General features: G+C 43.1%; 1 protein-coding gene across 1 annotated transcript; it reads right to left on the reverse strand.

Annotated features, from left to right (window-relative positions):
* Positions 1–276: 276 nt before the first annotated feature.
* On the reverse strand, positions 277–18,250 carry LOC135506164 (apolipoprotein B-100-like). The gene is made up of 30 exons (XM_064925640.1): positions 18,196–18,250; positions 16,716–16,757; positions 16,484–16,596; positions 16,230–16,375; positions 15,934–16,081; positions 15,345–15,497; positions 15,002–15,126; positions 14,818–14,903; positions 14,284–14,725; positions 14,070–14,184; positions 13,822–13,968; positions 13,511–13,722; positions 13,198–13,393; positions 12,900–13,079; positions 12,570–12,773; positions 12,264–12,431; positions 11,936–12,141; positions 11,656–11,838; positions 11,414–11,544; positions 11,099–11,306; positions 10,827–10,999; positions 10,511–10,664; positions 9,593–9,602; positions 8,941–9,050; positions 8,460–8,833; positions 2,310–8,342; positions 2,115–2,226; positions 1,925–1,948; positions 1,391–1,577; positions 277–1,263 (listed from the first exon to the last, which is right to left on the reverse strand). The coding sequence occupies exons 1-30, from the start codon at positions 18,248–18,250 to the stop codon at positions 277–279; spliced, it is 11,424 nt and encodes a 3,807-aa protein (XP_064781712.1).
* Between the last annotated feature and the right edge of the window lie 5,794 nt (positions 18,251–24,044).

The raw sequence follows: 24,044 nt of genomic DNA on the forward strand, positions 1-24,044 counted from the left end.
ATGCTGTATAAATGTTATTTATTTTGTACTCTCATATTGCATCTTGTATGGTACAGACAGATCGGGAAATAGGACTCAACAGTATTTCATTTTTATGTTGGTAAGTGTACCAATTGTCATTTACACAAAAATTATCAAATAATAGCTGCATGTTTAAAGGCTTTAAAGACGTGCTGAAATACTTGTTTGAGGTACGTTCCCAGCCCTGTGCCTCTGAATAGCATAATGTTAAACACGTTGTAGTGTTAGACTCAGGGTTCAGTCTGTGAGATTATCTCACTGGTGGAAGGGAAAGGGAAGCTCCATCTCAACCCTTCCACCGCTAACTTTGATGAAAGCCTGGGCCTCCTCAGAGGCCTGCTGCAGAAGACCAGTGATGGCGTGGTTGAGCTGGTTAACCACAGACAGAACCATGTCAGCGATGTGTTCCATTGCTAAGTTCACCTGCTCCATGTTCAACACAGTATTGACTTGGTCCAGGACGGTCTTGATCACGCCGACAAGGTTATTGTACAGAGCGTTGATGTAGATAGAGACGGCATCCAGGTAGTCAGACTTCAGAGTGTCGACAAACTCCTGGGCCTTCTCAACAATGACCTTCAGGGTCTCGCCAAGCTTCTCCAGGACCATGTCAAGGCTCTCCAGATGCTTCACCAGACCCACAAGCTGGGCAAGAGCATGCTTCATGTTATCTATAATCTGGGCTCCAGTCATCACATCACCAATTGGCATAGTGACCTGGATGTCGCTGATCATATCGACCAGAGCATTGAAGGAGGCCTCTGCGCTGTCTATGAGCATCTGGATGGCCTGCTCAACCATAGTGGCAATGCCGGTGGTCAGCTGCTTGAGGACCTCAGGCAGGGTGGTCATTTCCTCAGAGCCAGAGAGCTTGAACTCTGTCTCCCTAAGGAACTTAATGGCAGCATCCAGGAACACCTGGATGGTTTTCTGGAACTGTAAAACAGTGTTCCTGAAGAGAATTGACAGCTGGCTCAGCTCAGCTGCGTGGCTGTTGGCAGCAGTGTAGGCTTCCTCAATGAGGTTGATGATGGAGCTTTTCAGCCCCTCCACGTGCCCGAAGATCTCATACTTGTTAGAGAAGCTGTTCAGGGTGGATGTGATGGCAGGGAGTCTCTCCTTCAGACCCAGGAGCATGTCGTGGGGAGCCTTCATGTTGTAGGCAACCTGTAGTTTGATCTTATCGGCATCCTTAGCAGTAGCTCTGATGACCAAGATGTCAACATCATCCTCAGGGGCAGACTGTTAGATATAGGAGAAACACAACACATTTCAATTGACCTGTACAATAGGGTGACATTTATTTGACTTGTGTATAGGGACACAAGTATTGAGTATTTTAAGATGAATGAAATGAAAAGAAACTCACAGCATAACGGCTGTAGAGTCTAGCGCTCAGCTGAGATGGGATCCTGCCCTGGAGCTGAAGACCCAAGAACCCAGTGGATGGAGTAGAGATGGAAGCACTGACGCCATCTCTGCGGGCAGCATAGCGGAAGTTCACATCAGTGAAGGTTGGGCTGGTGATGTCCACATTCAGGGTGTGACGGGAGACACTAAGAAGTGGAAGAAAAACAGTGTGATCAGTTACTGTCTATTCATTCATAGTTTAATTAAGCAATAAGGCCCGAGGCGGGTGTGGTATATGGCCAATATATCACAAACCCCCAAGGTGCCTTAATGCTATAATAAACTGGTTACCAACGCAATTAGAATAGTAAAAATAAATGTTTTGTCATACCATGGTATATGGTCTGATATACCACAACTTTCAGCCAATCAGCATTCCGGGCTCGAACCATCCAGTTTATAACTTCATGTAATACATGTGTGTAATAGAAGGTCAAAAGATGTAGACTTTATTTGCTCATTGATGTGAATTGAAGGTACATTGAGTATTTACCTTCCCTCCTCTTGACGCTTCTTCCTGAAATGCACAAATGACAAATCAAACCATACTAATACCTATTCAGGTATCTTCAAATTGCTAAATGTTTGTAATGGTTTGATTAACATTGTGCTAACAAGCCTAAATCATTTGTTTCAATATGTATTATGCATTGAAATCAGCCTGTTTACAAGTATTACTTCACCTCATAGCCTGGGTAATCACATTCTGAATGTCCATGGTCAGGTCTGCATGGTGAAGGACAGCCTTGCCATTCATGCTCAGGGCTTCGTTCTCAAAGCTTGCAGTGAAGGAAGCTGTTGAGGCAGTTTCAATTTCCTCAAATACAATTACATTGCATCAAATAATGACATTATAGAGGACATTTTTATAATTTTACCATTCACGTCGTAATCCAGGAAGTTGATGACAGAGGTAGCAGATGACTTCAGTTCAGCCTTGAAGACAGGGGCATCACCCTTCAACTCAGCTGCCAGATTTGTCGTATACACAGGGGTAGCTATCTTGGCGGTGGTAGAGATCTTCTGCTTGGTACATGTCAGCTCGACAGCAGTCTTCTCAAAGAGGGAAATGTCACCCATGTTGCTTGGCTGAGACATGTCAATCTCAAGATCAGCAGTCAGTGATGTCAATGGTGCAATGTCAATTGTAGCCTGGGCTACATGCTTTCCCTTGGTGTTGAATGTAATCACATTGGCTTCGTTGTTGCTGGCGAATTTCAGCACTGCATACACACGGCTCACGGATGCCTCAACAGCCAGATTCTCATCCACATCCATTTCCAGGATAGTTGTCTCACCGTTGCTGAGTTTAGCATTGGCAATGATCTTTGACGTGGAGCGTAGGCCATCAGCATTCAGGTAGATGTTAGCTTCATTGTGCAGAGCTCCCAAAACAGCATTGTATTCCAGGATTGTGCCATCAATGTTGCCCTTGATGGATGACTCCACAGATATATACTCAAGGGTTCCCTCTAGCTTCAGGCTGTGGTCAGCCTCTGCCTTGCCAATTGCTTTGATAAGGGGCAGGTTGAAATCACCTTTCAGCTTCAATGTAGAGGCAACATTTGGCTTGGTCTTGGTGTCTGCAACAAGTTTCTGATTGGCTTCTAGGTTGAAGATGGGCAGGGCAATCTTTGCAATGGTAGCCACAGACACCGCAGCTTCCAGGTTGTCGGTGCTTAGGCTGAAAGTGCTGTCATGGTTTCCCTCAATGTGGGCATTCTCCAAGGACAGGGCAGTGGCCAGCTTAAGTCCTCTTTTGGTGGTCAAACTGGTGGTGCCATCAAGCTTGGTCTTAAGAGCCTCAAAAACGGAGGCAGTAGTAACTCTGAGACGGAACACAAGGTCGTCTTCAGTGTAAAGTCCAGCATTGGCATTCAGATTGAAGATGGGTGACTTCAGGGAGAGTTCGGTGATCAGGTTGCCCAGAGAGTGAAAATGTCTCTTCTGGTACAGGATCTTGGAATCAACATCAAGAGACTGCTCAGTGGTGGTCAAGATGTTCTTTAAGCCAGTATGCTCATACAGGTTCAGATCGCTGATGGCTGGAATGTGCAAGTTAATGAAGGGCAGATGAATCTCAGGGATGCTGATGGGGTTTGTCAGGAATTCAAGATTAGCCTCACCATTCATGGTAGCAAAGATACCAGCCTCCTTTTTGTTGTTGTCAATAGTGAAGTTGTAGGAGGATTTGTACTGGTTGAAACGGGCAAGAGCCACAGTGTTGATCTGTTGAGTTTCAGGCTTGATGATGGCAGAGTAGTCATTCTGGAGATCAATCTTGGCCACCAGTGCCTCGTTGAAGCTGAGCTTGGTGTTTCCCTTGTTTTGGAAGTCAAAGACAACTTCAATAGGATGAATCTTAACAGTGAGTGAGTTTGACAGGATTCCACTGAGATCTCCAACAAGCTCTGTGTCATGGTTTGCCTTCAGTTCAAACTTCATATCTCCCAAATTGGCATTTCCAGATGCCACCAGAAGGCTGTTCTTGATGGCTGGGCCTTCTGCCTCAGAGCGGGCCTCAAATGTGATGTGACTGAGAATGACTGCATCAGCGTTCATGGTCTGCTTCATCTTCAGAAGGGCAGTGTCGGTGTCAGAGGAGATTGTCAGCTTAGTAGTGCTGGGACTGATGGCGAAGTGAAGGTCACACTTGTGTGTGCCCTTGTGAGAGTTGGACTTCATAGCACCATCATTTCCAATGGTCAGAGTGATTGTTGTGTCCTCCAGGCGGGCAACAGCCTTTTGGGTCACAGAGGCTCCATTAGTGAAGCCAAGGATTGGGATATTGATCTGGTGGTTGTAGGTGGTGTCCACAGATGCAGACATACCACCCAATGTGGCAAAGAAGGCATTATTGACAATATCAGCCGTGTAGTGTGCAGTGGTTGCCTTGACTGTGGTCTTAGCTGAGGCCTGGGCTGCAAGGCGGTAGAGGGTCACTGATGCCTGGTGTTCGACTGCAAGTGCAGTGTGGGTAAACTTAAGGGTCTCTGCAACTATCACACGGTTAAACTTGGGGATGGCAACGCGAGCAGTGGAGTCCAGGTTGTAGCTGAATATCTCAAAGATGGGAGATATGGCCTGGGAGGTTAGGAAAGCAGTGAGCTGAGGAGTCTCCTCACTGTCAGTAGAGTTCTGGAGCTCAGCAGAGGTCCTAATGCTGTAGATGGGGGTGCTGACTTTGATCTCACCATAGAGCTTGCCAAAGCAAGGGACACTGATTTCACTGGGAATGGCAGGGAGCTTGATCTTAGGGATCTGGAGAGTTGGAATCTCTAGGAGCTTATCTGCGGACACCTTAGGTAGGACAGGGAAGGAGAACTCTGGGAATGTAATCTCTGGGAGGGTAATGTCAGGTAGGGTTGGCAGGTAGCTCATGGTCAGGTCTCCGAAGAAAACATCCAAATTAAGATTCTGGATCTCAAAGTTGACAATAAAATCTATGAGCTCTGTGACCTTCTGCTTGATATCGTCAAAGGAAACGGTGGTGGCTGGCACTGTGTGGAAACCCAGGATAGTGAACTCAGGGATATCCAGCTGTGTTGGAATTTCAATCTCCTGAAGCTTCTCCAGATTGACCTTCATGGAGGGTATGACCAGGTCAGTGAGAGGGATGGTGAATGAAGGAAAGTCTAGCTCAGCTGTCTTCAGTCCAGTAACAACTCCCACAATTATCTGCGTGACCTCGCTGACAATTTGTTGTTCACCAGCAAACTTCTGGATCACCTCAATCACATTGCCGTACACCTCATTTATGACAGTGATGACCTTGGTGTAGTGTTCGCTCACCTGCTGCAGGTATGAGATGATATCATTTCTAAGGTCCATATCGGTGATTCTCTGCTTTAGCCTCTCAGAAATTGCCTTAAGGTCATTAAGGATGGCATGGTCGACCATGTCCTTCACTGTTCTGATCATGTCTGCAACCTTGATTTTCCTCAGATGTTCAATGTAGTTAAGTGCAGATGACACAAAAAAGTTGACAAACTCTCTTGAAGCCTGAAGTTTCTGTGGGATCTCAAGTGCCTTGATCAGCTCGTTTACATGAGCAGTGTATTCAGCAATTATCTGGTTGGTTTCATCCACATAGGCATTGTAATCAAATGACCTCAGCTGCTGGACAACAGAGTCAAGATATTCATTCAGCTGTTCAATCACCTGTTTGATCTCAGTAGCTTTCAAGTAGTTGATGGTTTCTTCCAGCATCTGCATTACCTTCCCTGGGATATCGATGGTCTTCAGGTTGTTAGCAAGGACCTGAATTGTTTCAACAATTTTGAACTGCTTAATTAGACCCGCAACCTTCTCCAGGACTGCTTCAACCTTCTTGTCAACCTCATACTTGACAATCAGACCTCTCAGCTTGGCGTGGAAAACATTCAATTTGCCAATGATGTCCAATTCCTGGATCACTGCCTTGACAGACTCAATTATCTTGCTGATCACTTCAGTGGGAAGGTGTTCCATCAGCTGCTCAACATGAGCTTCCAAGTTGATGGAGGAAATGTAGTTTCTCAGATCCTCAACAGTTTTGGTTCTGTCAAAGGTCTCAATGAACTGCTTTAATTCACTCACTGTGTTTTCAATTTTAGCCTTGATTTCAAACTGGGCGTCAATGTCGTAAAGGAGTGAAATGCTGCTGTCCTTCAGTTTCTGCATGTCAATCTGCTTGATCAGCTCTTCGATAGCATCAATGACAGCTACGATCATAGTAGTGATTTTATACTCCTCATTGATGGAATTCAGCTCCTGGCTGAGCCTCTCAATTACAGTTTCAAACAGGGTGCCACTCGCAATCATCTCCTTGGTGGCAGCAACAATGCCCTGGATACTGGATGCCAGGCCCATCAGCAGTTTTTCAACTGCAGTCTTGAGGTTCAGAAGGGAGACCTCTAGGTATTCCAGAGTGATGGGGTACTCCTCGGCGAGGGCAATCAGGTTCTGTTTGAGCTGGACAGCCTTGCCTTCCAGATTCAGTTTGGCAACAAAGTCACTGACATGATGGGGCAGAGCCTCAAGCTTAGCCTTGACCTCATCACTATTGATGTAATTCTGAATAGCCTCTGCCATGTTAACAATAGTGATCTTGATGTTTTCCAGGATTGCAGGCAAACTTTTAAGGAAGGGCAGGTTAATCAAGTGACTGTCAGTGTTCTTATCATACTTCAGGAACCCAGAGATTGTGAATTCCTGGTCTTCACTGGCAGCTGTGTTCAGGAGGCCGGTGAGGAGGGTTGCAGACAGCTCCAGTCCAAGCCTTTCAGCATTGTTGTAGGCACTCACTTCCTGATTAAGGGCATGGCTGTTCAACTTTGACTTCATCCTAAGTATGGCCCTTTGCTCCTGGGGAGTCAGAAGTGCGTCTATCTTGTTGTCAATTGTCATTTCCAGGGGGAAGCCATTGTCCAGCTGATGGGTGACAGAAGCTCTGCATTCATGAGAGCTGGCAAAAGCCAGGGGCTGTGCTTTAAGAAGGAATTTTCCATAGAGCTGAGCGCTCTGCTTGCCATACAGGGTCAGGTCACCATCAGCATTAAAGATGGCGTCAAGATTGAAGTCGAAGGGAATAATGCTGGCACGGATGGTGTTGTCAAAGCGGAAAGGCTGGGAGTTGAAGCGGGCATCATTTTGGATCCTTGCAGCAAAGCCAACAATTTCAAGCTCAGTGTTGTGGCTCATGTGAGCACCGAGGAGCTTTCCAGTAGTGCTGCACTTAGCATTAGTGGTCAAGTCTGCATAGTTGATCTCATAGGTGTGTTTGAGCTCGTCCTCACCATAGGCCCCCTTCAGGCTTCCAGTAAAGTCAATTTTGTAGACCACTGCCTTTAGCTGAGCCTCGTTGACTAGGTTGGCTCCCAGCAGTTTCAGGTCATTGTTCACATTTACAGAGGCAGTGTAGTCCTGCAGGTCAATGGTGATGTCATGTGCATAGGAAGTGCTCTCGCTGACAATGGCCTCAGCCTTTGAGTTGAAGGCAAGGCTGGAGAGAGTGATGGTCAATGAGTTGGCATTCTCAACCTTCATGTCATTTAATGCACTCTTGGTCTCAATGGACAGAGTAGCCTTGGAGGCATCAATGCCACCGTTGAAGGTGTTCTCCATGGCGAACGGGCCCTGCAGGGTGGTTGTTCCGCTTGTGGCCAGGCCATCCTTGTTCATTGTCAGGGTAGCTTTGTGTGCAGCTTTGTTCTCAAGCAGCTTTACAGTGGCATCACTGTTCACAGCCAGGCCATTGACATCCAGGGAGGCAGTGACAAGAGAGTATATGCGATTCTCAGAGTGGTCAGCGTTGGTCTCCATCTTGATTGTGACTGCTCCAGAGCCAACAGAACCCTCAGCCTGGTTGTGGATCTTCATGCCAAGGGCAAGGGCATTGGTGTCACATTTCAGGGACAGCTGGTTATCCTTGAAGGTAAGTTCAGCAGCATGGGTCAGGATGTCTTCGAATGCATTCATGTTAGACACAACAGACAGCTCGCCATTGGCAAACGATGCAGCAATGGTGTTCTGGGCCATAAGAATGGTTGAATCAATTTTCAGGGAAGAATCAATCTTTGCCTCTGGTCTGAATGGGAAGATGGTAAAAGACTGGGTGGTGATTGTGGTGCCATAGACAGGTCCTGCTTTGACTGTTCCCTCCAAGTTGCTATCACCAGAGATCTTCAGTGTTGGAGCCAGTATTGGCGCTTCAGTATTGAAGCCAAGTTGGCCGGTGTGCTCTAGGTTTACACTCAGACCCATGGGGCTTGTTACTTCGATTTTACTGCTGGATTTCACATTGATCTTGTTGTCTGTAACAGTGCCTACTTCCCTTATGCTAATCCTGGCATCAATGAGCTTGTGGCTCACAGAGGTCTTCACATGGGCCTTGATGGAATCAGCAGGAGTGGTGGCAAGCAATCCAGATCCTATTTACAACACAGAAGGAACAATGATTGATTATTGCACAACTAAACATGTTCCAGATGGTGTAATTCTCTATTATTTACAAAGGCATTAGAAAATGTCTGGAGGTGGAGCATTACCTTCAATCTTGATGCACAGGAGTTCCATTGAGCAGCTGCCTGTCACATCAAACTTGGCAGAATAGCTTGGTGTCTCAGCGGCATCTTTGCCAGCAGACACTGAGCCCTCCAAGTTGTAGAAGTTGCTCTTCACTTTTGTGGACAGCAGAGCTTTTCCAAAGAGGGGCACAAACACATCAAGGGTCTCTGGGATGAAAAGCTCAGGGATCGGGATCTCCATGGATGCAATGTCCAGGCCAAGCAGGGGCAGAGCCAGGTGTGGTGTGGTCAGTGCAGCTGGGAAGTTCAGCTCCACAGATGATTTTCCACCAAGAGGCAGGGGAATGGCGATGAAGATACGCTCATTGTTGAAGTGGTAAGCAGCTGTGGCCTCACTGTTTCAGAAAATGATATTTAATAATGAATTAATCATGGAATCCAAAAAAATCAGTTAATGTATTGACTGAAATTATTCTCATGCTAGTTGATTGATGTAACTTACGCATTCAGGAACAGTTTCTCAGGCAGAGTCATCTCCGGCATCCCAGGGACTCTCAGGTTCTGCATGTATGGGATATCAGCAGCATATTTCTCCAGGTAGTAGTTGGTTGCCTGTAATAGAATACAATACCAGTCAAAGGTTTGGACACACCTACTCATTCCAGGGTTTTTCTTTATCTTTACTATTTTCTACATAGTAGAATAGAGGTGAAGACATCAACACTATGAAATAACACATATGGAATCATGTAGGTACTAAAAAAGTGTTAAACAAATCACAATTTATTTTACATTTGAGATTATTCAAAGTAGCAACCCTTTGCTTTGACAGCTTGGCATTCTCTCAACCAGATTCATGAGGTTGTCACCTGGAATGCATTTCAATTGACATGTGTGCCTTAAAAGTTCATTTGTGGAATTTTGTTCCTTAATGAGTTTAAGCCAATCAGTTGTGTTGTGACAAGGTAGGGGTGGTATACAGAAGATAGCCCTATTTGGTAAAAGACCATGTCCATATTATGGCAAGAACAGCTCAAATAAGCAAAGAGAAATGGCAGTCCATCATTACTTTAGAACATGAAGGTCAGTCAATCCGGAACATTTCAAGAACTTTTTAAATTTCTTCAAGAGCAGTCGCAAAAACCATCAAGTACTATGAGGAAACTGGGCCTCATGAGGACCACCACAGGAAAGGAAGATCCAGAGTTACCTCTGCTGCAGAGGATAAGTTCATTAGCGTTACCAGCCTCAGAAATTGCAACCCAAATAAATGCTTCACAGAGTTCAAGTAACAGACACATCTCAACATCAACTGTTCAGAGGCAACTAAGTGAATCAGGCCTTCATGGTCGAATTGCTGCAAAGAAACCACCACTAAAGGACACCAATAAGAAGAGACTTGCTTGGGCCAAGAAACAAATGGATTTTAGACCGGTGGAAATCTGTCATTTGGTCTGATGAGTCGCAGAGTATGTGAACGCATGTGTGGTTCCCACCGTGAGGCATGGAGGAGGAGGTGTGGGGGTGCTTTGCTGGTGACCCTGTCAGTGATTTATTTACAATTCAAGGCACACAACCAACATGGCTACCACAGCATTCTGCAGCTATTTGACAAAGAAGGAGAGTGATGGAGTGCCGCATCAGATGACCTGGCCTCCACAATCACAGGGCTTAAACCAAATTGAGATGGTTTGGGATGAGTTGGACCGCAGAGTGAAGGAAAAGCAGCCAACAAGTGCTCAGCATTTGTGGGAACTGCTGGTTGAGAAAATGCCATGAGTGTGCAAAGCTGTCATCAAGGCTAAGGGTGGCTACTTTGAAGTATCTGAAATGTAAAATAGATTTGGATTTGTTTAACACTTTTTCGGTGTTAAACAAACTATTTCATAGTTTTGATATCTTCATTATTATTCTACAATGTAGAAAATGGTAAAAAAATATATAGAAAAACTCTTAAATGAGGTGTATCAACTTTTGACTGGTACTGTACATATTGTAATATATTAAGATCAGAGAGGACATAATAGTGGTCATAAGATGAAAGTGTTTTTTGTTGTTTTACCTCCACAGACTTGGTGAGGATGTGACGGACCTTCATGTCAGTCTGGCCCACCTGCTGGTCAAGAACATCCCTGACCAACTTCTGGAATGCCTCGGCATGAGGGAGGATGTTCTGGATCTCAGTGTTCATGTCAGACTTGACCTCAGCCACAATCTTCTTATCATCTACAAAGTAAGATAAATTCATTGTAAATTAAATTGAATGTTAATGACTTTCCAATGGATATTTGACATTTAAAGCTCTCAGGAACATACAGTTAAAGTTGATCATGAAGCAAAACAATTTATCATTGTACAAATGATGGGCGATATTGAATGCCTGCATACCATATTTCAGGGTGATCTTTTGCACTGAGGTGGTCTCTGGGAGCTTGATGTCACACTCAAGCTCAAGTTCCAGTTCCTCACCACGCTTCACGTTGGCTGTAACTGTGGCGTCAGCCTTGATTGAAGGGACAAGCAGCTGCACCTGCAGCATAGCATCTTTCATGGCCTCAATTCTGCAAAGAAAACCATTAGTCAGTTGGAATTTGGAAGAAAGGAAAAACAGAAGAAACCAAAACAGGGAAGTACTTTGTGGGGTAGCATTGTCAGCTTACTTAGCGCGGCCAACCAGCGACAGCTGAGGGATGTTCTTGTTGATGAGGTCAATGGAGATGGAGTGTATTCCGTTGCCCTTGGTGTTGCCATCAACAACGCCCAGTCTGATTCCGGCCTCCAAGTCAAAGTCAGGGATCTGGATGTCGGTGGTGAGGACATTTTTCCTCCTGTTGTACTTCACAGTGGCTGCGGCTGTGGGGTCAGCACCTGTGTCCAGGATAAACTGAATTAGTTAGTCACCAAGGAAAAGGTGGTACGGTAGAAATGGAAGGACTGTGTTACTCTAAAAGAGGGATTTTGTAACTTAGCTATACCTTCTGCCTTCAGGACCACCTTTACAGTGTCAACTTTCTGACGACCTTCTTCTCCCTCCCTGAGGAGTTCGTAGCCGATGGTGGCCGTGTATTCAGTGACATCCCCAGTGGGGTGGAGCTCCACAGCAAGCCTAAATAATTGTTTAATTTCCAAAAGTTATGGCTAAGATCAATTTCTACCTGAAAATAGGAAAACATAAATGGAGCATGTTAAAATGTATTTGCATAGAACTAGTACTTACTTGCTATCTCCGGTAAAGGGGAAGTAGGGTGCAGTGTCATGGGAGCGAGCATCAGAGTACTGAAGGGTGGTGCAGTACTTCATACCAGCTAAGAATGGAGTGCACTCAGACACATCAATTCTGTCCTCTACCAGAGACGGGATGGGTTTCACTCCAGCAGAGGTCACTTCGAACAGCTTGTTGCTATAATAGGGGTTGTGGAAAGGAAATGTTTAGGCTCTGATAGATATTGGTCATCAGGTATTATCTGATACTCTGACACTGATACTCTGACACGTACGTGATGCTGATGAGCTTGGCAGGACCCTGAGGAGCAGGGATGGTCAGCTTGACCTGTTTGTCAGCCATGACGAGCTTAGCGCTGAGCCCACTCTCATGGTATAGGCTGGTGTGCATCTCCAGGCCAGAGAGAAGGTACTCAGGAATGTGGGAACCAACCCGGGCCACAAACTCAATTCCAGCGGAGGGCATGAATGAGACCTCGCTCTGTGGGAAAGGGATCCGTCCAAGTATATTATATAGATATGCAAAAAGACTGACCGACGTCACATGTATTAGGGTTACTACAAATAGAAAACAGATCAGTGAAAATAAATATAAAGGTTTACCATGTCGGGTGTAATGTGCAGTCCTCCCTTGATGCCAGGGGTGAAGGTACCAGACAAGGCAATCTTTAGTGGCACACCAGTGGCAGTTGGCAGGAAGAATTCGTTATCCATGAAGATGTAATGGGCGAAGACTTCATTGTCAGCGTTGGTCATCAGTCTCTTCATCAGCTGTGGAACATGGAGATTTCAGATTTTGGTAAATTGAGTTTACATTTTTTATCATTGATATGTCATTCTTGCCAGGTGAGTTAACATGAATGTATATCTGATGTGATAGTGTTTCTTTTTTCCATATTTTGTGCATACATCAGTGGGGAACATTTTGAGTACGTTGTCAATCATCAGACCAGCAGAGTAGGCCATCTTCTCTATCTCATTGGTCTTCAGGTATCCAAGTTCATTTCCCAGCAGTCTCAGGTAAACCATAGCCTCAGGGGACTCCTGAGCCTTCAGATCCCTGACCAGTCTGTTGAGGTTGCGGCCGATTTCTCTCACGATGTTCTGGGAAGCCTACAGAATATTTTTTTCAAGGAAAGAGACAGTTAGCTCATGCTACAATTAAATAACTAGGATTAAAATCACACTAATTAAAATGTTTTGTAAGGAAAGAGGAAGAAGTAGTATGGTTTTAAATACCTGTCTCTTCATTCTTTCTTTCTTCAGAGCGGGCACCATCCTCTTCATGACATCATTGAGCTGCAGGGACATCTTGTCAGAAACGAAGTAGACGATCTTTAGAACCGTGTCAGGGAAGAATCCGTTCTCTCCGAACAAAGCCTCAACAGTTGGCTCAAGTCCTTTGCCTTCCATGCCAACCTTACAAGTGAAGAGAATGTTCACCATGAGACCGATAGAAATATAATTGTACATTCTGCAAAAAAAAACATAATCTCTATAAAAGGCTTAGGGAAACAAATTAAATCTTATTTTTTACCTCCATCATGTCCACATTGTAGCCGAAGGCCTTCAGAGTCATCTCCAGCATGACTTCCTTGGGCAGATAGCTGGTGCCCTCAAAGAGCATATTTCCTTGCACAGATCCAATCATGTAGTTGCGGGAGAACTTGGTGGGATCCATGACAGTTCCAACCTCATTGCCCTGCAGGGCATCAAGAATCTTCTGTCTCAGCCTTTAATGAAAGGAATAATTTCTTACATGGTCAGACCTATGATGAGGAGGGAACAACCGAACAGAATATTTCTGTTAGCTGAGGCAGTAAATACTGTAGATGATATCTCTCACGTACTCCTGGGTCTCTGCTGCTGTGGATGCCAGTATGTTAGTCAGGTGGGAGATGACAAAGCTCTTGGCCTGCTGGTCTTTTTCGATGGGCAGAGCGGCGGCCAGCTGAGCTAGTTCAGCAGGCTGGGGGTCCTTCATCAGCACCAGGTAGGCAGCAACGCGCTTCTGCAGGGGGCTAGCACCATTCAATAGAACCTGCAGGAGCACCTCTCTGCCCTGTAAACAGGAGAATGTGTATAACAGTACTGCAGTGAATGAAGAGTTGATGGTTTCCATATATATATTTTTAAAGCTAATAGGAAAAGAGTGAGTTACCTCCTCAGGGACAGGGGTCTGTTTGAATGCCTGAATGGCAGCCTGTTGGACTTCCAGGGAAGTGGTGGGCTCGTTTACACACTGGATCAAAGCAGACTTCAGGGCAGGACTGGCGGCTCCCATGGCTGCAGCCATGTTACCAATAACCTGGGGAGCAGAAAGAAGGAAACATGAATTATTCTGATTCAAATTGTTGATTGCTGTGTGAGTAAGTCTGAAAAAGCTAAGGGGAGCGATGGAACATTCACCCTCAGGACCAGGAAGTTCTGCTCCTTGTCACCAGTGCAGTCACCCAGCTGGGCAACAGCAAACTCAGCCACAGCCTTGATCTCAGGGGTCACTTTGCCCTCGGCCTTGTAGAACCTGATGAGGAAGACAATGTGAAATTCAACATAAGAATTTAATTGTCTGCATCTGCTCAGTTCTATTTAGAAAATATGTTGCTTTAAAATGTTTGTTTACCTCTTGACAACATTGCTCAGGGCATACAGGATAGGCTTGCTCTGCTTGTACCGTGCCATAGCCAGCATGTCGTTGACCAGGAGGGCAGAGGGGTTGGGGACCAGTCCCATAGCGGACACGATGGCATCAACCTCAAAGGCAGAGTTGTCAAAGGTCCTGAGGATCTGCATGATGGCACTGCTGCACTCTGGGGTACCGCACTGGGCCAGAACCTGGTAGGTCAGGGGTCCGGATAACTTCAGTGCCTCGGGGATAGCAGGGCTCAGGGTCTCAGCCTTCATTCCACGGACCATGCTCACAAGCTGATGGAAGAGGTGGGCTCTCTTCTCACCGTTGGACAGAGTGGCCAGTTCCCTCAGGACAGCCAGAGGAGCATCCTTGTCCTGAACAACGCTCTTGTCCTCAGCGGCCTCCATTGGCAGACCCTTAAGGTTGGCCACCTCTGCATGAAGATAAAGTCAGTTTTGACACTGAGCGGGTGAAATCCTTTTTCAATCATCTTCATAATTAGAATGCAATGTAAGGGATACTTACTGTGGTCAAAAACTCTCTCATTGTATGTGGAAACCTCCAGCAGAGTCAGGAACTGCTTGCCAACGTTGGTAACTCCATACTCTCCCCTGTGGAAAGCCAAAGAGATGATAAAGACTTATGCAACATCTCTTAACATTGCAGGTGCGTATTTCATAAAACATTATAGGCATAATGTTTTACACACTTGTGAGAGAAAGGCACCAGGATGTGGTTCTCAGTGCAGGCACCAGAGATCATGTGCTTCTTGTCATTGTCAAACTTGTAGTTGCAGGTCTGGGAGCTTCTGATCAGCTGAGCAAGAGGATAGTGCTGTAGGACGATAAATTATTATTGTTTAGGTTTTCTTGGAAAGGAGTTAAAAAATGAATTAGGAGTAATATTAGTTGTCATTTCAGCTACTGGAGCAGAGAAAGATAAGTACTTTGAAGGGTTTTTGGAAAGGAGTTAAAAAGTGAATTAGGATTAATAAATGATTTAGGGTGTATTTCAGAATCTAACCAGCAACTTTTACTGTCTTGCAGTCTTACCATGCCAGAGACGAGGGCCAGGGGGCTGGTGTGGTCCCTCTGGGGGATGAAGTGGTCACATTTGGACAAGTCCCTGTTGAGAGTGATGTCAGTAGCGATGTCCTCCATGGCGTTGACTTTGTAGTTGGTCTTGCACATGCCGTGGATGGTGGGCTGAGGGGAAAGTCCTTGACATATTTGAATAACTATAAATACTGATTTATGTTTTATGAAAAACTGAATGTGAGAAATTGCTCTCTGCAGAGCCATGAATATAATTTTCTTTGCTAGTCTTATACCTTGTAGTGCATCACGTCGGTGTGCCAACAATACTGCATACCCTTTCATTTATTATTGCTTTATTACACAATAATTACATTTTTCTTTCTTGGATTCACTAAAACAAGCACCAATATGTACCATTGTTTACCAGGTAGTTTCCAATTGTATTGAATAATATGGAGTAATAAGGTATACACTGTTAGTAATAAAGTACCCATTAGAGTAATAAAGTACTCAATACAAAATTACTTGCTCATATCACTGAAACTACACTGTAATACAAAGTGTATAGTTATGATTAGGGTGTTTTCTGAGAAGATCAACAGACCATTTTCTTGTTGTTCTCCTCTTCCAGCAGGGGCACAGCAAGAGCAGAGACGATACCTCTCTTAATGTTCAAGATGGTCATGGACTCATCCTCCTCAGGGTACAGTTTCACATCATACACTCCCTCAACCACAACCTTCAGAGGATGTCTGAGCAGGGAGAGAGAAGTGAAAGGTTGGTTACCAGTTGTTAACTCCAAATTACAATGTGCTTAATAGAAGAGAGGACAAGGAACTTTTAACAAATATTGGGGACAAGGGTTGGGTTAGGGCATTTGTGACAGCCTTGGGGTCTTACTTCTCCATGGCAGCAGCGAAGGTATCAGATCCGGGGGCAGGTCCGAACACAGGGTTGCCCTCTGCGTCCATATCAACAACCTCACTCAAGCTACAGCCTGTGGTGCGCAGGATGTAGCTGCAAGACTGAGGAATTTCAATCTCGACCTGTAGGGGGAGACAAAGAGATTAGACTGCTTGCTTACTGGGATGTTGCGTGAGGACAATATTAATGGACTGAAGTGAAGGCTTAATGCTCTGAGGTGTGATGTCTACCTTGCAAGAGCACTTGGGTCCATTCATGAGATTGGAAGCTCCTTTAATTGCATTCAGGGACTCTGCTTCGTACTGGTATTCATATTTGTGAAGGCTCTTGTACCTTCTTGCCACTAGGGAGAGATTAGAAATTGTATTTTGAATGTGTTTGAGTAAAGACCCGTCATGTTGCCATAACAGTGAGCAAACTGCAGCACATTGGTAGGATAAGCAATGATTTGTTGGTACGTACGCAAGCATGTTGGATGTTCTTCGGCACCATCGTCTTGGGAGTCTGTGAGTGGATAACGCAATTTTGGTCAAAGCAGGATTATACAGAAGTTTTATAATTAATTACAAATGACTGAAATAATTTTTTAAGTGTGTAAAAAGCAGCTTTAATTTCTTTGAATGGTGTGGGCGCAGTTATGTATCTGTTCAACTGCCTGTCCCCTCTACTCACTATACTATCAAATCATGTGTGTGTGAGGGGGAACTGCCCCCACTCGTATAAAAACGTATATTGTTTACATCCCAGAAAGTGATATTTGCACATCTGCACTGTCAGAATTAAGATATTTGTAAAATTGCTTGCACAGTATAACTTATTAAATCATACATTTTGTGAGAAAACACTGTTTTACCAGACTGCAAATAGAGGACAAAAGCTCAAAGACAGATCTGGATTTACATCGACCAGCTTAACAGGACTCATCATTTACATTTTGTTTTGATGGTTCAGGTTCACCATCAGAAATAGTATTGCTGATATACAGTCAATGTATTTGGTGGTTTTGAAGAAAGTTAACTTGTAATTTCGCAAAACAGGGACAGTGCTTATTTTATGAGATTAACCGTGCAGTGTCGAGAGGAGATGCTTCAGTTCACTCTGTAATGTTCCAAGTGTTATTTTACAAAAAAATATATTTTACAACAAAATTATATAATAGATATTGCACGTGCAAAGCAAAATGCACATAGATAAAAACACCACTTTTATAAACAAATTCTAGTTGATCAAGTCAACAGCTACCGAATATTTGGTTTGGCATTAGAATATTTAAAATGGAACATCTCCAAATGGAACACTTCTGAAGAAAATACCTCAAATCTGAAAATTACAAACATGAAAACTTAAGAAACAAACTACTGTTACGCTTGTCGTTAAATGAAGACCAAGGTGCAGCGTCATAGGCGTACATTTTCTTTAATTTTAAATGTTCCACCAAAAACAATAAACAACTCAACGAACGTAAAGCTAGGAGTGCAAACACATGCAACAACCAAAGACAAGATCCCACAACAGAAGGTGGGAAAAAGGGCTGCCTAAGTATGATCCCCAATCAGAGACAATGAATGACAGCTGCCTCTGATTGGTAACCACACATGGCAAAAAAATAAATACATAGAAAACATAGAAACAGAAAACCTAGAATGTCCACCCTAATCACACCCTGACCTAACCAAAAACAGAGAAATAAAAGGCTCTCTAAGGTCAGAGCGTGACAACTACTGCTTGGTAAAAGTTAATTTTAAAAATTTTAAAAAGTTAACAGCTACATACATGTCTCTTTGGTATTTTAATATGTAAAACTAAAAATGTCCCAAATGAAAACTTTTAAAGCATATACTTCAAATCTGAAAATAACAAACATGTAAACTCAAGAAACAAACTACTACCTGGTAAAAATAGATTTTTATTCACAGCAGGGACCAGTCAGAGAGGTACTTACGGGCTAAGGCAAGGGTGCTCAGAAGAAGCAAAAGAGAGAGCTTTGTGTCCCCCATGATGGGTTTGTTGAAGCTCTTTCCTTTGCGTTGGCGAGTCCTCGTCGAGACTGATTTCTCAACTCCAGCACTAGTCTTTTATACCCTAGGGATTCTATAGGAAGGGGAAGTGGGACCTACAGACAGTGCTGCCCCTACTCCAAAGTCCATCCCATACGTATGTGTGGAGGGACAAAGGCAGCTAGTTTCATAAAACTGTCCATGGATATGATAACAAACTTGCAGAATCAGTCATTTTTGTGCAGTTGTAACACGTATTTTCCAAGATTAGGAAGACCACTGAAGAAAACAGCAAAAACGAGTGATTTCTCTCAGTGTAAATTAATTACGAAGGTTTCATCTTATTTCACACATTTTTTATATTTTTTTTCCTGATAAAACTCCAATTCACTTGTTAGAAGGGGATTGAGACAAAAATTAGGCAATACATAATCCCAACTTTGATATAGTATAATTTTAACTCAATGTCATAAAAGCATGCATTCAAACAACATGACATAATATATAAAAGCAATACATAACCTATTACTAAATGTTTTGTTTATACACATTTACTTGTCTCATTTTAGTTCAGATATTGCATTTTAGAACATATTTATGTGCTTAAGAAGAGTAAATACTTCCACTTGTTTAGTTTGAATGAGTTAATTAAGCAGATCATGTTATGACTATCAATTACTCCCATCTTAGGATATTCAGAGGGATATCACATTCACAAGAAACAAATAGGTCACCATTGTGTATGTATCTATGAACTTATGACTTATTGCATGGACATAATATACTTAATGCATTAGGCAAGTGTAGCAAGGCCTGGCCCCTGCCACTGATTGGAGCGAGGTGGGTCTGGGTACACAGCTACAGGCAAGGGTGAAGTCCAAAAACAGGCTTTATTGCATCATTTTCTTGACTAACAAAAAGCTGACTTGCATATAAATTCAAACTGAGAATTCAAACATAAGCTTATAGGTCTACATTATCTATAATCAGCCTCTCTTCATTCAATATGGAGATGAGAGTTCAGAGCCAAAAAGGTAATAATTTCTTTGCAGGGTATTATACTGATATTTCCTGTGTATTGATAACAAGTGATGTAATTGGGCATGTGTGTATCGTTATCAATAAACTCTTCAAAGGAGCACTGATTTATCACTGTTTTTGTCTTGAGCACACGTGTGATGTGATATCTGCTTAGCACAGGGAACATATTCTCACATCTACAAATCTCAATGTCTTCATTGGATTAAGATAGGCAGACTGTACCTATTGAAAATCATTTTTTGTTTAACTATAAAAAATAGAACAAATTCTTATTTTCAATGACAGCCTAGGAACAGTGGGTTAATTAGAAGCGGATTGAGACAAAAATTAGGCAATACATAATCCCAACTTCGATATAGTATAATTTTAACTCAATGTCATAAAAGCATAATTGCCTTGTTCAGGGGCAGAGCGACAGCTTTTTACCTCGTCAGCTTGGGGACTTGATCTTGCAACCTTTCGGTTACTCGTCCGTGCACCTGAGCATTTTACAGTACTTTTTTGTCAACCATGTCCATTATTAACCTGGTTGCTAATAAGATAAGATAAATGTTATTGTCCCTGAGAAAGCTTTTTTCTCAGACATACAGTGTTGCTGTGTAACATTTTGGCATACAGATGGCATACAGAACCAGTCAAAAGTCTGGACACACCTACTCATTCCAGGGTTTTTCTTTATTTTTACTCATTTCTACATCGCAGAATATAGAATACATTTCAATTAACATATGTGCCTTGTTAAAAGTTCATTTGTGGGATTTCTTTCTTTCTTAATGCGTTTGAGTCGATCAGTTATGTTGTGACAAGTTAGGGGTGGTATTCAGAAGATATCCCTATTTGGTAACAGACCGAGTCCATATTATGGCAACAACAGCTCAAATAAGCAAAGATAACCGACAGTCCATCATTACTCTAAGACATGAAGGTCAGTCAATCCAGAAAATTTCAAGAACTTTCTTGAAGTACAGTCACAAAACCCATTCAGTGCTATGATAAAACTGGCTCTCATCAGGACCGCCACAGGAAAGGAAGACCCAGAGTTACCTCTGCTGCAGAGGATACGTTCATTAGTGATAACTGCACCTCAGATTGCAGCCCAAATAAATGCTCCACAGAGTTCAAGTAACAGACACGTCTCAACATCAACTGTTCACGGGAGACTGCGTAAATCAGGCTTTCATGGTCGAATTGCTGCAAAGAAACCACCACTAAAGGACACCAATAATAAGAAGAGACTTGCTTGGGCCAAGAAACACAAGCAATGGACACGAGACCGGTGTAAATCTGTCCGTTGGTCTGATGAGTCCAAATTTGAGATTTTTGGTTCCAACCGCTGTGTCTGTATGATGCAGAGTAGATGAACGGATGATCTCTGCATGTGTGGTTCCTACCATGAAGCATGGAGGAGGAGGTGTGATGATGTGGGTGTGCTTTGCTGGAGACACTGTCAGTTATTTATGTAGAATTCAAGGCACACTTAACCAGCATGGCTACCACAACATTCTGCAGTAATACTCCATCCCATGTGGTTTACGCTTAGTGGGACTATCATTTGTTTTTCATCAGGACAATTACCCAACACACCTCCAGGGTGTGTACAGTGGCTTGTGAAAGTATTCACCCCCCTTGGCATTTTGCCTTGCAACCTGGAATTAAAAATAGATTTTTGGGGAGTTTGTATCATTTGATTTACACCACATGCCTACCACTTTGAAGATGCAACATATTTTTCTTGTGAAACAAACAAGAAATAAGACCAAAAAAAACAGAAAACTTGATCATGCATAACTCTTCACCTCTCCAATGTCAATACTTAGTAGAGCCACCTTTTGCAGCAATTATAGCTGCAAGTCTCTTGGGGTATGTCTCTATAAGCTTGGCACATCTTGCTCCTGGGAGTTTTGCCCATTCTTCAAGGTAAAACTGCTCCAGCTGCTTCAAGTTGGATGGGTTCCGCTGGTGTACAGCAATCTATATGTCATACCACAGATTCTCAATTGGATTGAGGTCTGGGCTTTGACTAGGCCATTCCAAGACATTTAAATGTTTCCCCTTAAACCACTTGAGTGTTGCTTTAACAGTATGCTTAGGGTCATTGTCCTGTTGGAAGGTGAACCTCTGTCCCAATCTCAAATCCCTGGAAGACTGAAACGGTTTCCCCTCAACAACTTCCCTGTATATAGTGCAATCCATCATTCCCTCCTTTCTGACCAGTTTCCCATTCCCTGCCGATGAAAACATCCCCACAGCATGATGCTGCCACCACTATGCAACACTGTGGGGATGGTATTCTCGGGGTGATGAAAGGTGTTGGGTTTGCACCAGACATAGCGTTTTGGCCAAAAAATGCAATTTTAGTCTCATCTAACCAGAGTACCTTCTTCCATATATTTGGGGAGTCTCCCACATGCCTTTTGGTGAACACCAAACATGTTTGTTTATTTTTTCCATTAAGCAATGGCTTTTTTCTGGCCACTCTTCCGTAAAGCCCAGCTCTGTGGAGTGTATGGCTTAAAGTGGACCTACGGACAGATACTCCCATCTCCGCTGTGGAGCTTTGCAGCTCCTTCAGGGTTATCTTTGTTCTCTTTGTTGCCTCTCTGATTAATGCCCTCCTTGCCTGGTCCGTGAGTTTTGGTGGGTGGCCCTTTCTTGGCAGGTTTGTTGTGGTGCCATATTCTTTCCATGTTTTAATAATGGTTTTAATGCTGCTCCGTGGGATGTTCAAAGTTTGGGATATTTTTTTATAACCCAACCCTGATCTGTACTTCTCCACAACTTTGTCCCTCATCTGTTTGGAGAGCTCCTTGGTCTTCATATTTCCGCTTGCTTGGTGGTTCCCCTTGCTTAGTGGTGTTGCAGACTCTGGGGCCTTTCAGAACAGGTGTATATATACTGAGATCATGTGACACACCGGTGGCCAACTGAAGGTAATTGGATGCACCAGATCTTTTTTAGGGGCTTCATAGCAAAGTGAATACATATGTACGCACCACTTTTCTGTTTTTATTTTTTTTAATAATTTTTTTAATAAAGTAATTTTTTCATTTCACTTCACCAATTTGGACTATTTTGTGTATGTCCATTACATGAAATCCAAATTAAAAATAAATGTAAATTACAGATTGTAATGCAACAAAATAGGAAAAACGTCAAGGGGGATGAATACTTTTGCAAGGCTCTGTAAGTGCTATTTGTCCAAGAAGGAGAGTGATGGAGTACTGCATCAGATGATCTGACCTCCGCAATTCCCGACCTCAACCCAATTGAGATGGTTTGGGATGAGTTGGACCGCAGAGGGAAGGAAAAGCAGCCAACAAGTGCTCAGCATATGTGGGAACTCCTTCAAGACTGTTGGAAAAGCATTCCAGATGAAGTTGATTGAGAGATTGCCAAGAGTGTCCAAAGCTGTCATCAAGGCAGAGGGTGGCTTCTTTGAAGAATCTCAAATATAAAATATTTTTTGATTTGTTTAACACTTTTTTGTTTACTGCACGATTCCATATATGTTATTTCATAGTTTTGATATCCCAAATGGCGCAGCGGTCTAAGGCACTGCATATCAGTGCTTGAGGTGTCACTATGGACCCTGGTTCGATTCCAGGCTGTATCACAACCAGCTGTGATTGGGAGTCCCATAGGGCGGTGCACAATTGGCCCAGTGGCGTTAGGGTTTGGCCTGTGTAGGCCGTCATTGTAAATAAGAATTTGTTCTTAACTGAATTGCATAGTTAAATAAAGGTTAAAGTACAAATAAAGAAACAACATTGAATGAGTAGGTGTGTCCTAACTTTTGACTGGTACTGTACATAAAAGATGACACACGTCATGCAATGTACTGAATGGTTTATGTTTATTTTTCTTCTAAATTAATAATTATACTACTTTATTTACTTCATGACAATCCCCAAAACATTATTTATAGAGAGGTATAATATTATTGTTTTGTTTATGTTCCTATGTGTTTGTTCACACACACTGCAGCACATTGCACGTGAGATACGACACAAACACATTAAGCTACAGTCTGGCATTTGAAAAACAACAAAATAGCCGCCCTACCACTTGTTTTGATAATTCAGGAATGAGGCTGGCAAAATTGAACTACTGTCAAATTCATAGATGGAGCTATGAATGCAAGGACTGACAGTTCATATGATTAAAATGACCATTTTAACCATGTTTTGAAGCTATACAATGTTGAAGCAGTAATGGAATGGGTGGTTGGTACTTCAAATGATGATGCAGATTTTGTACTGAATAATGTTATTTGTGTGTGTGAGAATAGGCTTCTGCTATAGGACTTGTGGTTTGGAATATTACTTTTCAGACAGAAAACGTGCTCAGACATCTGATGACTGATTCCATGGCTATTTCCGTGGTGAGTAATCAAATACAACTTTTATTAATCCAACTGTTTCATCGAAATGTAGTCTTCTGCTCTGAACACATTTGAGAGGTGCACAGGGTCAGCCACTGTCAAGTAGGAACAACAGTAGGAAATATAACTTGGGACCTGTAACTTTTTAGTGCCTGGCTAGAGTTTATAACCGAAGACCCTCCGGTTACAGGTCCTCCTCTCTAATCTGTCGGCCAGGGGTTTTCAGCGACCTTTGCCCAGGCAGACTGATGACCTACCCACCTCCTATCATATGTTAGCAAAAAATAAATAATTTAAAAAATAATGGCAAGTAAAATTTATCAACATTTTAAAATGAATATATTTCATTATTTTGAACTTCCCACAGAGGAA

Source organism: Oncorhynchus masou, chromosome 19 (assembly GCF_036934945.1).
Source record: "Oncorhynchus masou masou isolate Uvic2021 chromosome 19, UVic_Omas_1.1, whole genome shotgun sequence".
Lineage (NCBI taxonomy): Eukaryota > Metazoa > Chordata > Actinopteri > Salmoniformes > Salmonidae > Oncorhynchus > Oncorhynchus masou.